The sequence below is a fragment of the Electrona antarctica genome (genome assembly GCF_951216825.1).
Source record: "Electrona antarctica genome assembly, chromosome: 13".
Classification (NCBI taxonomy): Eukaryota; Metazoa; Chordata; class Actinopteri; order Myctophiformes; family Myctophidae; genus Electrona; species Electrona antarctica.
The window spans coordinates 50,808,149-50,824,611 of record NC_136794.1 but is presented as its reverse complement, the minus strand read 5'-3'; the positions used below and the strand labels follow the sequence as shown (position 1 = coordinate 50,824,611).

The following is a 16,463-nucleotide window of genomic DNA, read 5'->3' as shown; positions in this document are numbered from 1 at the left end:
GGGTCATGAACCCTGACCCGCGCAACACTAGCTGGCGCCCCTTCAAAAAACAAGTGATATTTGAATGAAGTGGAACCTGAATATAACTTGAACTGTTCAACTTGACTGACCTACGTGTCTCTCCACAGACCAAGAGAACCACTGAATATAACTTGAACTGTTCAACTTGACTGACCTACGTGTCTCTCCACAGACCAAGAGGTGACCTACCTTCCACCACGAGGCAGAGGCATCCGTGTGGAACTGCAACCAGACATCCGCTCTGTTCCTGACGCTGTCACCGTCATCATGTGGACACACGCACCCGATGTAACCGCACCCTGGCTTGGTATGTGGACTGATGATGAGACAGTAGAGCTTCAAACTGATGCCTGATGGATAGAGAGAGGTAGTAGATAGATAGATAGATAGATACGTAGATAGATACGTAGGTAGATACGTAGGTAGATACGTAGGTAGATACGTAGGTAGATAGATAGATAGATAGATAGATAGATAGATAGATAGATACGTAGATAGATACGTAGGTAGATATAAGATAGATCATCATTTTTCGACCGCGGTCGAGATCATGGATTTCACAATGCCACGCCAGACTTTCCGGTCCTTCATTGCCATCCCCAGTTCCTGCTTACTGATGCATGTGTCCCTAGCGATGACATCAGGGAACGACAGTTTTCTACCTCTGGTCTGCTTCGAGGCAGGACTCCAGAGAAGAAGGGAAGATATAACCTCATTGTCAGCTCTGTACTCTGTAGCAGTGGCTGGCAGACTGTGTTCTTCTGGATCAGACTAGTGAAGAAACGCAGAGAAGGTTGGCATATATTAGATTTAGTCGATGGGTGGCTCTTCCAAGACAGATTTTGCGCTCTCATTAGAAGGCGGGTGTACAGTAAGTGCCATCCAACCGTTTCTCTAATTTTTTTGTCCATGTCTCGGAACCATAGAGTAGAATCGGCTCAACGGTCGTCCTAAGCCATGAGAATAACTTTTAACATTTTACTAAGCTGGGATGACCAGATAGAAACTGTAGGCAGGTATCAATAACCTTTGATTTGTGGTCATTTAACAGCCAACAAAGTAGCAGAACGGGAACCGGATTTTAGTCTGGATTACTACGGGACGTTTAAAAACCGCACAACACTGGACACACACACTGGACGGCTGGTCATCGACAACATGACCGTAGAAGACATGGGGGTGTATTCTGTGGAGATCAACTACAGACCTCACCACAAGGTTTACGTGCTTAAAGAGATGAGTAAGTATGACTCGTCGTTATGGATCTATTATTGTCTGTCCTTTATGATTTGTTTTGGTATTTTATTTTATTGAAACATTTATTAGAGCATGTTTGGGATCAGCCGGTCCTCCATGTGATGGATCAGTCCAGGGAAGGGGGAGGGGCATAATGGAGACACAAACTGATGGCGCTAAACTAAATCTCTACTATACTAAACACTAAACTGCTACTAATACTACCATAACCGACTACCAACTATATCTATTACTGACCTGAAATACAACTAAACTACTAGCCTACTAGTAAACGGACGGAACTACTAAAACTAAACTCTATACTATGAATACTACTATAATAAATACTACTACTATACTGCTACTATATGCACTGCTCAATCTGAACTAAATACTACTATAATAAATACTACTACTGCTACTATATGCTCTGCTCAATCTGAACTAAATACTACTATAATAAATACTACTACTGCTACTATATGCACTGCTCAATCTGAACTAAATACTACTAAAATAAATACTACTACTGCTACTATATGCACTGCTCAATCTGAACTAAATACTACTATAATAAATACTACTACTGCTACTATATGCACTGCTCAATCTGAACTAAATACTACTATAATAAATACTACTACTGCTACTATATGCACTGCTAAATCTGAACTAAATACTACTATAATAAATACTACTACTGCTACTATATGCTCTGCTCAATCTGAACTAAATACTACTATAATAAATACTACTACTGCTACTATATGCACTGCTCAATCTGAACTAAATACTACTATAATAAATGCTACTACTGCTACTATATGCACTGCTCAATCTGAACTAAATACTACTATAATAAATACTACTACTGCTACTATATGCACTGCTAAATCTGAACTAAATACTACTATAATAAATACTACTACTGCTACTATATGCACTGCTCAATCTGTACTAAATACTACTATAATAAATACTACTACTGCTACTATATGCACTGCTCAATCTGAACTAAATACTACTATAATAAATACTACTGCTGCTACTATATGCACTGCTCAATCTGAACTAAATACTACTATAATAAATACTACTGCTACTATATGCACTGCTAAATCTGAACTAAATACTACTATAATAAATACTACTACTGCTACTATATGCACTGCTCAATCTGAACTAAATACTACTATAATAAATACTAATACTGCTACTATATGTACTGCTAAATCTGAACTAAATACTACTATAATAAATACTACTACTGCTACTATATGCACTGCTCAATCTGTACTAAATACTACTATAATAAATACTACTACTGCTACTATATGCACTGCTCAATCTGAACTAAATACTACTATAATAAATACTACTGCTGCTACTATATGCACTGCTCAATCTGAACTAAATACTACTATAATAAATACTACTACTGCTACTATATGCACTGCTCAATCTGAACTAAATACTACTATAATAAATACTACTACTGCTACTATATGCACTGCTCAATCTGAACTAAATACTACTATAATAAATACTACTACTGCTACTATATGCCCTGCTCAATCTGAACTAAATACTACTATAATAAATACTACTACTGCTACTATATGCCCTGCTCAATCTGAACTAAATACTACTATAATAAATACTGCTACTATATGCACTGCTCAATCTGAACTAAATACTACTATAATAAATACTACTACTGCTACTATATGCACTGCTCAATCTGAACTAAATACTACTATAATAAATACTACTACTGCTACTATATGCACTGCTCAATCTGAACTAAATACTACTATAATAAATACTACTACTGCTACTATATGCACTGCTCAATCTGAACTAAATACTACTATAATAAATACTACTACTGCTACTATATGCACTGCTCAATCTGAACTAAATACTACTATAATAAATACTACTACTGCTACTATATGCACTGCTCAATCTGAACTAAATACTACTATAATAAATACTACATTACATTACATTACATTACATTACAGTCATTTAGCAGACGCTTTTATCCAAAGCGACTTACAATAAGTGTATTCAACATAGGTAGGGAACAAAAACTACTAATCACCAGAAGTCTTTAGTGCATTTTCTGCAAAAACAAGCAACCAAGAGTATACCTAGCGCTAAGGTAAAAGTGCAATATATCAGCTACCTATTTCCTTAACCGGATGAGACAAAATAGCTAAATCAAATGAGCATGAGCTAAAACAATTAAGTGTATCGACTAAACAAGATCCAATAAACAATACAACAATAGAAAACAAACGTTCGTACAACTAGTTAACAACAAGTAGGTCAGGCAGAGAGGAAGGGTAGTGTTTCCTGAAGAGGTGGGTTTTCAACCTGCGGCGAAATATGGGCAGTGACTCTGCTGTCCTAACATCAGTGGGGAGTTCATTCCACCACTGTGGGGCCAGGACAGAAAAGAGTCGTGACCGTGTGGATCACTACTACTACTACTACTGCTACTATATGCACTGCTCAATCTGAACTAAATACTACTATAATAAATACTACTACTGCTACTATATGCACTGCTCAATCTGAACTAAATACTACTATAATAAATACTACTACTGCTACTATATGCACTGCTCAATCTGAACGAAATACTACTATAATAAATACTACTACTGCTACTATATGCACTGCTCAATCTGAACTAAATACTACTATAATAAATACTACTACTGCTACTATATGCACTGCTCAATCTGAACTAAATACTACTATAATAAATACTACTACTGTTACTATATGCACTGCTCAATCTGAATGAAATACTACTATAATAAATACTACTACTACTGCTACTATATGCACTGCTCAATCTGAACTAAATACTACTATAATAAATACTACTGCTGCTACTATATGCACTGCTCAATCTGAACTAAATACTACTATAATAAATACTGCTGCTATATGCACTGCTCAATCTGAACTAAATACTACTATAATAAATACTACTACTGCTACTATATGCACTGCTCAATCTGAATGAAATACTACTATAATAAATACTACTACTACTGCTACAATATGCACTGCTCAATCTGAATGAAATACTACTGTAATAAATACTACTACTACTGCTACTATATGCACTGCTCAATCTGAACTAAATACTACTATAATAAATACTACTGCTGCTACTATATGCACTGCTCAATCTGAACTAAATACTACTATAATAAATACTACTGCTGCTGCTATATGCACTGCTCAATCTGAACTAAATACTACTATAATAAATACTACTACTGCTACTATATGCACTGCTCAATCTGAACTAAATACTACTATAATAAATACTACTACTGCTGCTATATGCACTGCTCAATCTGAACTAAATACTACTATAATAAATACTACTACTGCTACTATATGCACTGCTCAATCTGAACTAAATACTACTATAATAAATACTACTACTGCTACTATATGCACTGCTCAATCTGAACTAAATACTACTATAATAAATACTACTACTGCTACTATATGCACTGCTCAATCTGAACTAAATACTACTATAATAAATACTACTACTGCTGCTATATGCACTGCTCAATCTGAACTAAATACTACTATAATAAATACTACTACTGCTACTATATGCACTGCTCAATCTGAACTAAATACTACTATAATAAATACTCCTACTGCTACTATATGCACTGCTCAATCTGAACTAAATACTACTATAATAAATACTACTACTGCTACTATATGCACTGCTCAATCTGAACTAAATACTACTATAATAAATACTACTACTGCTACTACTATATGCACTGCTCAATCTGAACTAAATACTACTATAATAAATACTACTACTGCTACTATATGCACTGCTCAATCTGAACTAAATACTACTATAATAAATACTACTACTGCTACTATATGCACTGCTCAATCTGAACTAAATACTACTATAATAAATACTACTACTGCTGCTATATGCACTGCTCAATCTGAACTAAATACTACTATAATAAATACTACTACTGCTGCTATATGCACTGCTCAATCTGAACTAAATACTACTATAATAAATACTACTACTGCTACTACTATATGCACTGCTCAATCTGAACTAAATACTACTATAATAAATACTACTACTGCTACTATATGCACTGCTCAATCTGAACTAAATACTACTATAATAAATACTACTACTGCTACTATATGCACTGCTCAATCTGAACTAAATACTACTATAATAAATACTACTACTGCTACTATATGCACTGCTCAATCTGAACTAAATACTACTATAATAAATACTACTACTGCTACTATATGCACTGCTCAATCTGAACTAAATACTACTATAATAAATACTACTACTGCTACTATATGCACTGCTCAATCTGAACTAAATACTACTATAATAAATACTACTACTGCTGCTATATGCACTGCTCAATCTGAACTAAATACTACTATAATAAATACTACTACTATATGCACTGCTCAATCTGAACTAAATACTACTATAATAAATACTACTACTACTGCTACTATATGCACTGCTAAATCTGAACTAAATACTACTATAATAAATACTACTACTGCTACTATATGCACTGCTCAATCTGAACTAAATACTACTATAATAAATACTACTACTGCTACTATATGCACTGCTCAATCTGAACTAAATACTACTATAATAAATACTACTACTGCTACTATATGCACTGCTCAATCTGAACTAAATACTACTATTATAAATACTACTACTGCTACTATATGCACTGCTCAATCTGAACTAAATACTACTATAATAAATACTACTACTGCTACTATATGCACTGCTCAATCTGAACTAAATACTACTATAATAAATACTACTACTGCTACTATATGCACTGCTCAATCTGAACTAAATCGCTCTCAAAACTCAACTCTCAAACAACTGACTTCTCTCTCTCTCAATAACGTACAGTCTACTCTCCTGCCACACCGCAGCGATACAGGGCTTCAGGTCCCTGAACATGAGAACCACTGGTTCATACAACATTGAGAAACAAGACCAAATAAGCAACTACAATTTAGAAACAAGACCAAATAAGCAACTACACTTTAGAAACAATACCAAATAAACAACTACACTTTAGAAACAATACCAAATAAACAACTACACTTTAGAAACAAGACCAAATAAACAATTACACTTTAGAAACAAGACCAAATAAACAACTACACTTTAGAAACAAGACCAAATAAACAACTACACTTTAGAAACAAGACCAAATAAACAACTACACTAGAAACAAGACCAAATAAACAACTACACTTTAGAAACAAGCCCCCTAAAAAAAGAAACTACGAATATGTCCAAAGTCACTTATAACAAGCAGACATGGCAACACTGTTGTTGAAATGTTGAAGAAAGGGGCGTCGATTCCCTCCAGGGGGGAGGGGGGTAGTGCGAGGGGATACTTTATTTCAATTGGATATTTTGATGTGGTGCAGTATCGGGCTGGGCTAAAGATGTAATCGAAATCCCTCTGGCCAGCCGGGGCGCCCGATGGAGGGGAAAGGAATAACTGCTTGGAATAACGTGTTCGCGTTCCTTCCACTGGGGAAACTCCCTCTCCTGTCGGGTGAAAAGATGGGGCTTGGACTCCTCATGCATAGAAGGAAGCATGAGGTCAGTTCAGGGTCAGCAGGAGGCATGTTAACATCTCGTCGTGTGTGTGTGTGTGTGTGTGTGTGTGCGTGTGCGCGTGTTCATAATAGATGTGTGGTGCATTAACCCATTTTGACCTGAGATCAGATTCTAAAAATGTTCTTCTACATCCTGACAGTTTTCTGAAAAAGCTATGCTTCTATGTCAGTCGTTCTTTGATTTTTTTAAAATAGCAGACCTACAAGCTTGTAGATCTGCTATTTTTCAATAGCTAAATTATAACATTTTTTGGTGTTTAAAACACCAAAAGGGGTTCCCGCCCAGAATGTGTTCATTATGGGTCCTCAACAGAGAAAGTCCCACATCCAGAGCTATTCATCAGAATGGGTTAATTCTTCATGTGTTCATTCTGTGTCCTCAACAGAGAAAGTCCCACATCCAGAGCTATCCATCAGAATGGGTTAATTCTTCATGTGTTCATTCTGTGTCCTCAACAGAGAAAGTCCCACATCCAGAGCTATCCATCAGAATGGGTTAATTCTTCATGTGTTCATTCTGTGTCCTCAACAGAGAAAGTCCCACATCCAGAGCTATCCATCAGAATGGGTTAATTCTTCATGTGTTCATTCTGTGTCCTCAACAGAGAAAGTCCCACATCCAGAGCTATCCATCGTGGCTCCATGTGACTCCAGCTCCAGCAGCTGCACGCTGCACTGCTTCGGAGACGTCACAGAGTCGGGCGTGGTCGTCTATCGATGGAGGTTCCACGATGAGAAATGGACTCGACCCAAACCCAACGAGACCAGGATCTACAACGATGAGGAATGGAGCGAACCCGACTCCCGGGCGGTGACGATCAGCAACGACGAGGAAGGGAGAAAAGTTAAAAGAATATCCTGTGCGATAAAGAACTGGTTCAGTGTGGAGCAGAGCGAGGCTGTAGACAACCCGCTTTACAGAGGTACGTAGTTTACTGATATTGTGTGTGTGTGTGTGTGTGTGTACACACACACACACACACACACACACACACACACACACACACACACACACACACACACACACACACACACACACACACACACACACACACACACACACACACACACACACACACACACACACTGCCCAGGGGTTTCCATCCATGTTGTTAAATGACGGGACACAGCTAGTAGTACAACACTTGTTTACTAGTCCCCGGAAGTCTGATACATGCAAAGCATGCTGGGCCTTGTAGTCTATCGCATACATAGCCCTACTGCCACACATGTCTCCTCCCATTTGCCAGCCTTGCCAGTAGTTATCAAAGTGCGGTCCGGGGACCCCCAGGGGTCCTTGAGGGGTTGCTAGGGGGACTATGATTATTGAATCCTATTGGCTGGGCTTTAAACAGCCATAACTCCAGTTTACAGCATGCTAAAGGTCCCAAACCTCATGGGTGGTCCAAACCTCATGGGTGGTCTTACAGCATGCTAAAGGTCCCAAACCTCATGGGTGGTCCAAACCTCATGGGTGGTCTTATAGCATGCTAAAGGTCCCGAACCTCATGGGTGGTCCAAACCTCATGGGTGGTCTTACAGCATGCTAAAGGTCCCGAACCTCATGGGTGGTCCAAACATCATGGGTGGTCTTACAGCATGCTAAAGGTCCCAAACCTCATGGGTGGTCTTACAGCATGCTAAAGTTCCCAAACCTCATGGGTGGTCCAAACCTCATGGGTGGTCTTACAGCATGCTAAAGGTCCCAAACCTCATGGGTGGTCTTACAGCATGCTAAAGGTCCCAAACCTCATGGGTGGTCCAAACCTCATGGGTGGTCTTACAGCATGCTAAAGGTCCCAAACCTCATGGGTGGTCTTACAGCATGCTAAAGGTCCCAAACCTCATGGGTGGTCCAAACCTCATGGGTGGTCTTACAGCATGCTAAAGGTCCCGAACCTCATGGGTGGTCCAAACATCATGGGTGGTCTTACAGCATGCTAAAGGTCCCAAACCTCATGGGTGGTCCAAACCTCATGGGTGGTCTTACAGCATGCTAAAGGTCCCAAACCTCATGGGTGGTCTAACAGCATGCTAAAGGTCCCAAACCTCATGGGTGGTCCAAACCTCATGGGTGGTCTAACAGCATGCTAAAGGTCCCAAACCTCATGGGTGGTCTTATAGCATGCTAAAGGTCCCAAACCTCATGGGTGGTCCAAACCTCATGGGTGGTCTAACAGCATGCTAAAGGTCCCAAACCTCATGGGTGGTCCAAACCTCATGGGTGGTCCAAACCTCATGGGTGGTCTAACAGCATGCTAAAGGTCCCAAACCTCATGGGTGGTCTAACAGCATGCTAAAGGTCCCAAACCTCATGGGTGGTCTAACAGCATGCTAAAGGTCCCAAACCTCATGGGTGGTCTAACAGCATGCTAAAGGTCCCAAACCTCATGGGTGGTCTAACAGCATGCTAAAGGTCCCAAACCTCATGGGTGGTCTAACAGCATGCTAAAGGTCCCAAACCTCATGGGTGGTCTAACAGCATGCTAAAGGTCCCAAACCTCATGGGTGGTCTAACAGCATGCTAAAGGTCCCAAACCTCATGGGTGGTCTAACAGCATGCTAAAGGTCCCAAACCTCATGGGTGGTCTAACAGCATGCTAAAGGTCCCAAACCTCATGGGTGGTCTAACAGCATGCTAAAGGTCCCAAACCTCATGGGTGGTCTAACAGCATGCTAAAGGTCCCAAACCTCATGGGTGGTCTAACAGCATGCTAAAGGTCCCAAACCTCATGGGTGGTCTAACAGCATGCTAAAGGTCCCAAACCTCATGGGTGGTCTAACAGCATGCTAAAGGTCGCAGAGGAATCGAAAAGGTGAAGTCATTTTCTTTTCTAGTTTTGTTTTTATATTTCTGTCTTTCAGCTCCTAAAGAACCACCAGGCAGAGGAAGACCGGGGCTTATTGTTACTGTCGTCATGTACGCAGCAGCACTGGCAGCTCTATACGGGAACAGTAAGTATTTAGCCCATTTTGACCTGAGGACGATTCTACAAATGCCTTCTAATTCCTGACAGTTTTCTGAAAACCCTATGTTTCTATGTCAGTCGTTCTCAAACTATTTCATGTCAAGGACCCCCAGAATTATATGTATTTGGCCGCCGACCCTCATCAGAAAATATGTTGTTCCAGGGACCCCCCCCCCCCCCCCCCCCCGGAAGCAAAGATTTGAGTTAAAAACGTTAGATTTTAAAAAAAAATACGAAAAATAGCAGATCTACAAGTTCATAGCGCGGCACTCGGTGCCGCGCCTGCTATTTTTCGTAATGCTTAAAACACCAAAAGGGGTTCCCGCCCAAAATGGGTTAACACGATCTCTGTCACAGCACACGCGAGGTCTCGGGATTCGTACCCGCACGCGCCTTTGCCAACGCGATATCTCACTGACCAATCACTGTCTCACATCTCACTGACCAATCACTGTCTCTCATCTCACTGACCAATCACTGTCTCTCATCTCACTGACCAATCACTGTCTCTCATCTCACTGACCAATCACTGTCTCTCATCTCACTGACCAATCACTGTCTCTCATCTCACTGACCAATCACTGTCTCTCATCTCACTGACCAATCACTGTCTCTCATCTCACTGACCAATCACTGTCTCTCATCTCACTGACCAATCACTGTCTCTCATCTCAGCTTTGACAGAAGCAGAGAAGGAAAGACGAGACAGAGCTGCCAAACTGAGAGGTAAGGTGTGTGTGTGTGTGTGTGTGTGTGCGCGTGTGTGCGTGTGTGCGTGTGTGCGTGCGTGCGTGCGTGCGTTTGTGCGCTTTCGCGCGTGTGTAAGTAACATGTAAATGCTTTGTTCGCTACAGGTCTGTTGGAGAGAACACCAGGATATCGTCACATCACTTACTATGAAGAGCAGCTTCAACGCAACATGAACAGTTCATATCTGAATGTAAAACTGGGCACACAGTCTGAGGTCGTGTTTAAAAACGTCTTCACCCAGCTCTACAATGTAGACATCGAAAGAACAGACATCCACAGCCATCATGAGGTCAGACAGATGGAGATGAAGAAGGCAGGACAGGGAACAGAAATCCAACTGGGTCAGATGTTCAAAGACCTTTCTGGACTGATCATAAGAACAGTGCTGACCGTTGGCTGGGCAGGGATTGGCAAAACGTTCCTCGTACACAAATTTGTGTCTGACTGGGCCAAGAAGGGTTTCCCCCAAGACCCACACCTCGTGTTCCCGCTCAAGTTCCGCCATTTAAATCTGCTCAAGGGAAAAAAGTTTACTTTGGCACAGCTAATTCACTACTGCATCGCGGAAACCAAATTTATTAAGGAAGACATTCTTAATCTTATCTTCACTGAATTGCAGACGGCAAGAGACTACAACGACCTCCCCTTCAAAGTTATGTTTGTTATGGATGGTTATGATGAAAATAATTTTGATTTCAAGTTTGATTTCAGCACAGGCCTCATGAATGTCAACGACTCTTACCCAGTGGAAGATCTCCTTGTAAACCTAATCAAGGGAGAGCTCCTCCCCTCTGCTCGCATCTGGATAACCTCGCGACCTGTAGCAGCCAATCAGATCCCTAAGGAGTTTGTAAACAGGATGACAGAAGTACGAGGGTTCATCAGAGATGACCAGAAGACGGAGTTCTTCCAGAAGACGTTCAGTGATGAGACCCAGGCCAGATCAATCTTCTCACAGATCAAAGAATCAAAGATGCTCCTCACCATGTGTGAACGCCCAGTCTTCTGTTGGATCCTTGCTACCGTTGTGAAGAACATGGGGAAGAACATGGGGACGACATTCAGGCTGCCCAAAACCCTGGTTGAGCTGTTCTGCCACTTCCTGATGGGTGAGATACAGCGGGAGAATCCTGAACAAGGCAATGCAGACAAAAGGAAGCTCATAAAGTATGCAGGAGAAGTTCTTCTGAAGCTGGGCAAGCTGGCGTTTCACCAACTGAAAAAAGGCAACATCATTTTCTATGAGGAGGACCTGAAAGCGTGTGGTCTTGATGTAATCAAGGACTTGAAGAACTTGGGCTTTTGCACAACCTTCTTCAAAGAAGAAGATGTGTTCTTCCTCCAAACGGTCTACTGCTTTGTTCATCTGAGCATCCAGGAGTTTCTGGCTGCAGTCTACCTGTCCCACTGTTTCACTCAGAAGAACACGGAGGTCCTGAATACATTCCTGGAAGATGATAGTTACAACAGTGACAGTTCCCTGTCTGACTTCCTGGAGGCTGCTATGAAGAAAACCCTGCAGAGTGAGAGTGGTCGCCTGGACCTCTTTATCCGTTTCCTTCATGGTCTCTCACTCAACCAGAGTCTGTTAGGAGGTCTGCTGGGTCAGAACAGTCCAGAGGAGATCCAGAGAGCCATCAGCAACCTGAAGAAGATGGATCCCTGCAGTGCCTCTCCTGACAGATCTATCAACATATTCCACTGTCTGATGGAGATGAACGAACCCTCAGTAAGTCAGGGGATCCAACAGTACCTGGAGTCAGGAAAGAAACTCTCTGAGCCCCAGTGTTCAGCTCTGGCCTCCATGCTGCAGATGTCAGAGGAGGTTCTGGAGGAGTTGGACCTGCAGAAATGCAACACATCACAGGGGGGGCGACGGAAACTGGTCCCAGCTGTGAGGAACTGCAAAACGGCCAGGTTAGTAGTCATAAGAATATAATCATGTTAGAGCAGCTTTCACTCATATACTTCATTCATTCATTCAAAATAAAAATTAACACATGTACACATTGTCATTGTGACAAATGATAACATTATTTCAGTTAAAACTACATCAATTCAGTTCAGTGAGACTCACTTCATATCTATGAATGAATGGTTCAAAGTGTGTGTGTGTGTGTGTGTGTGTGTGTGTGTGCGTGTGCGTGTGCGCGTGCGTTATTCTACAATGAAAACAGACTATACCAAATGAGAAATGGACCGTACCATTAGTGAAGGGGTGTACAGAGGATGGTCTTTTAAACAATAAGCTTGGTCATTACGTTTACACGTTACTTAATACATTTAAATGTAAGTTCCATGCTTTCCATCTGTCTTCCACTTCTCTGTTCTCTGTTCTTACTGACATCCTGCTAATGTCTGAAGAACTAGATAGAAGATCTTTTAGGTGCCTTTCACACCTAAAGTTTGCTTACAAGGTCTGGTTCAAGGACCAAATGTTTACGTTGTTGCATTTTGCATTAGTTCTGCTTAGCGTTCACAGAGGACTTTGTTAAGCAAACCAAAATATTAAACAAATGTCATGCGGTCGTACAGGCTGTTCATCTGACAGAACATTTCTTCACTTCACTGTCAGATGTGTAGATTGGAGAAACATCAGCAAGTTGTTATTTTCATTATTTAATGTTTGTATTCCAATCAAATGAAAACAGTGGAAAGTTATGAGAACATTTAAATTCAATATGCCTCTTATTTGCTTAGCCAGAAAAGTATCCAAACACACACATTTCAGACAGCACCACAGAGAACCTCCTTGACAGTGAACGTGGTCTGTTCTGTTTTGATCATCTGTACTGTGGCAGAGCGGAAATCACTACAGAAGGTGGTGAAAACTGCACAGCGCATTATAGGTTCCTCATTACCATCAATTGAGTCCATCCACAAACAACGCTGCCAGTCTAAAGCCCTCAGCATCATCAAGGATGCCTCCCACCCCAACAACAGACTGTTCCACCCCTCCCATTCACAGAGGAGAAAAGGCTACAGATGCCTCAAGACTTCAACCACCCGATCCAGAAACAGCTTCTTCCCCTCAGTCATTGTCCTCTTGAACTCTCTGACCAAGAGATAGAGTCGTCGTCTCTCCCCCCCCCCCCCCCCCCCTCCCGGTCCAAAAACATGAACACTTCACTGACTGTACATACACTGGTTTTCTTTTTTTCTTACTGCTTTTTATTATTGGTACCTACTGGGTGCTACTACTAACACATATGATTACTTTTGTACTGCTTTGGAGTGATGTCAACAAATCAATTTCGTTGTACATGTGTGTAAACAATGTTCAATGACAAAATAAAATCCATCCATCCATCCATCCATCTGATTTTACATTTAATCTGTAATTACAGACTTGCTGACTGTAACCTCGGAGAGGAACACATTGAAGTTGTGGCTTCAGCTCTCAGCTCCAATCCGTCCCATTTGAGAGAACTGGACTTGAGTGGAAACGTCTTGAAGGATTCCGGAGTGGATCTCATCTGTGCTGCACTGAAGAGCCCAAACTGTTGTCTGGAGATTCTCAGGTCAGATTCAATTAACATTTTTATTTTGATTTGTTTATGTTCTGTTATAGTAAGTGATTATAATGCAGTTATTATGGAGGTGGTACTTTATTTGCAGTGTGGATAAGGTTAGATATCATGGTAACTCACACTGACCTTAATATTGATAAGATACAGTGACTAATGTATGTAGTCTTTATGCTGAGATACTACATTTAAAACACTAAACACCTCTGATGACACTATGAGTGGTTGAATGTGTTCTGTCAGAGTGTCATCCCCTAGTTTTGAATGATATTTATATTAATGTTAATTCTTAATTGGTGTTGAGTATCAGGGGCGTAACTAGATGTCAGTAAGCCCCCGCGCAGGCTGGTCAGCCCCCGACAGTTTGATCAAAATGCACAAAACGTTCTAAACATGAACTGTGGATCAATATCTAAAAACCCAGTGGGAGAGACGGTTTTATGTGGAAAACGTATGCTGCATGAGCCAACGGAAATTCTATGGCAGGAATATGTATTTTATTTGTCTTAAAATCTCTCTCTCTCTCTCTCTCTCTCTCTCTCTCTCTCTCTCTCTCTCTCTCTCTCTCTCTTCTCTCTCTCTCTCATCTGGTTGTATTCTTCATTTAGTCTGAAGAACTGCTGGTTGTCGGAGAGAAGCTGTGAAGTTCTGGCCTCGGCTCTCGCCTCCAATCCTTCCCATTTGAGAGAATTAGACCTGACTTTGAACAACCTGCAGGACTCCGGAATTGAGCTTCTATGTGCCGGAGTGAAGAGTCCACATTGTCACCTGGAGACCCTGAGGTAAATAGAGTTTTATTCTGTGTGGATCTGTACTGCAGACTCTGAGGTAAATAGAGTTTTATTCTGTGTGGATCTGTACTGCAGACTCTGAGGTAAATAGAGTTTTATTCTGTGTGGATCTGTACTGCAGACTCTGAGGTAAATAGAGTTTTATTCTGTGTGGATCTGTACTGCAGACTCTGAGGTAAATAGAGTTTTATTCTGTGTGGATCTGTACTGCAGACTCTGAGGTAAATAGAGTTTTATTCTGTGTGGATCTGTACTGCAGACTCTGAGGTAAATAGAGTTTTATTCTGTGTGGATCTGTACTGCAGACTCTGAGGTAAATAGAGTTTTATTCTGTGTGGATCTGTACTGCAGACTCTGAGGTAAATAGAGTTTTATTCGGTGTGGATCTGTACTGCAGACTCTGAGGTAAATAGAGTTTTATTCGGTGTGGATCTGTACTGCAGACTCTGAGGTAAATAGAGTTTTATTCTGTGTGGATCTGTACTGCAGACTCTGAGGTAAATAGAGTTTTATTCTGTGTGGATCTGTACTGCAGACTCTGAGGTAAATAGAGTTTTATTCTGTGTGGATCTGTACTGCAGACTCTGAGGTAAATAGAGTTTTATTCTGTGTGGATCTGTACTGCAGACTCTGAGGTAAATAGAGTTTTATTCGGTGTGGATCTGTACTGCAGACTCTGAGGTAAATAGAGTTTTATTCGGTGTGGATCTGTACTGCAGACTCTGAGGTAAATAGAGTTTTATTCTGTGTGGATCTGTACTGCAGACTCTGAGGTAAATAGAGTTTTATTCTGTGTGGATCTGTACTGCAGACTCTGAGGTAAATAGAGTTTTCTCTGTACTGAAGCATCAACAGCAGTTTGTTAAAGTGTGGATTTCTCTGCAGGTTGTCAGGCTGTGCGATCACAGAGAAAGGCTGTTCTTCTCTGGCTTCAGCTGTAACCCTCAACCCCTCCTCCCATCTGAAGCATGTGGACCTCAGCTGTAACCACCCAGGAGGAGATGCTAAGCAGAAGCTGCTCTCTGCTGGACTGGAGACTGTCAAGTGAGTCAACTTGGACTGTGTCCATTCATATTTTTTCCAAGGCTGTCAAAGTTAACATTGTTAACATTGACTCACATTAACGTTAATCGTGCGTCAACACAAATTCCTTTTAACGGCGTTAATTTAATTAACGTGAGATTTACGCAATGCACGGTGAGGTTTGAAAGAGTGGTTGAGAGTCTGAGACACATGCATGCATGTTGCTGTTTTCCACTGGCCAAGTAGCCCCGCCTCCACTGGCCAAGTAGCCCCGCCTTTGAATCCACTCTGCTCCGATCATTCAGTCAGCAGCACTACAGCTAAAGCAGTCGGTGCAACCAGCACTAAAGCAGTCGGTGCAACCAGCACTAAAGCAGTCGGTGCAACCAGCACTAAAGCAGTCGGTGCAACCAGCACTAAAGCAGTCG

General features: G+C 41.1%; 1 protein-coding gene across 1 annotated transcript in view; it reads left to right on the top strand.

The window, feature by feature from the left end:
* Window positions 1-16,463, top strand: part of LOC306935039 (uncharacterized protein) — a 39,571-nt gene that overhangs the window by 8,281 nt on the left and 14,827 nt on the right. Inside the window, exons 3-11 of the mRNA XM_079517860.1 lie at window positions 194-328; window positions 1,073-1,261; window positions 7,581-7,898; window positions 9,841-9,930; window positions 10,620-10,670; window positions 10,799-12,611; window positions 14,042-14,215; window positions 14,830-15,003; window positions 15,898-16,056. Of these exons, the coding sequence (XP_079373986.1) occupies window positions 194-328; window positions 1,073-1,261; window positions 7,581-7,898; window positions 9,841-9,930; window positions 10,620-10,670; window positions 10,799-12,611; window positions 14,042-14,215; window positions 14,830-15,003; window positions 15,898-16,056 (3,103 nt within the window). The remainder of the gene's footprint in view (window positions 1-193; window positions 329-1,072; window positions 1,262-7,580; window positions 7,899-9,840; window positions 9,931-10,619; window positions 10,671-10,798; window positions 12,612-14,041; window positions 14,216-14,829; window positions 15,004-15,897; window positions 16,057-16,463) is intronic.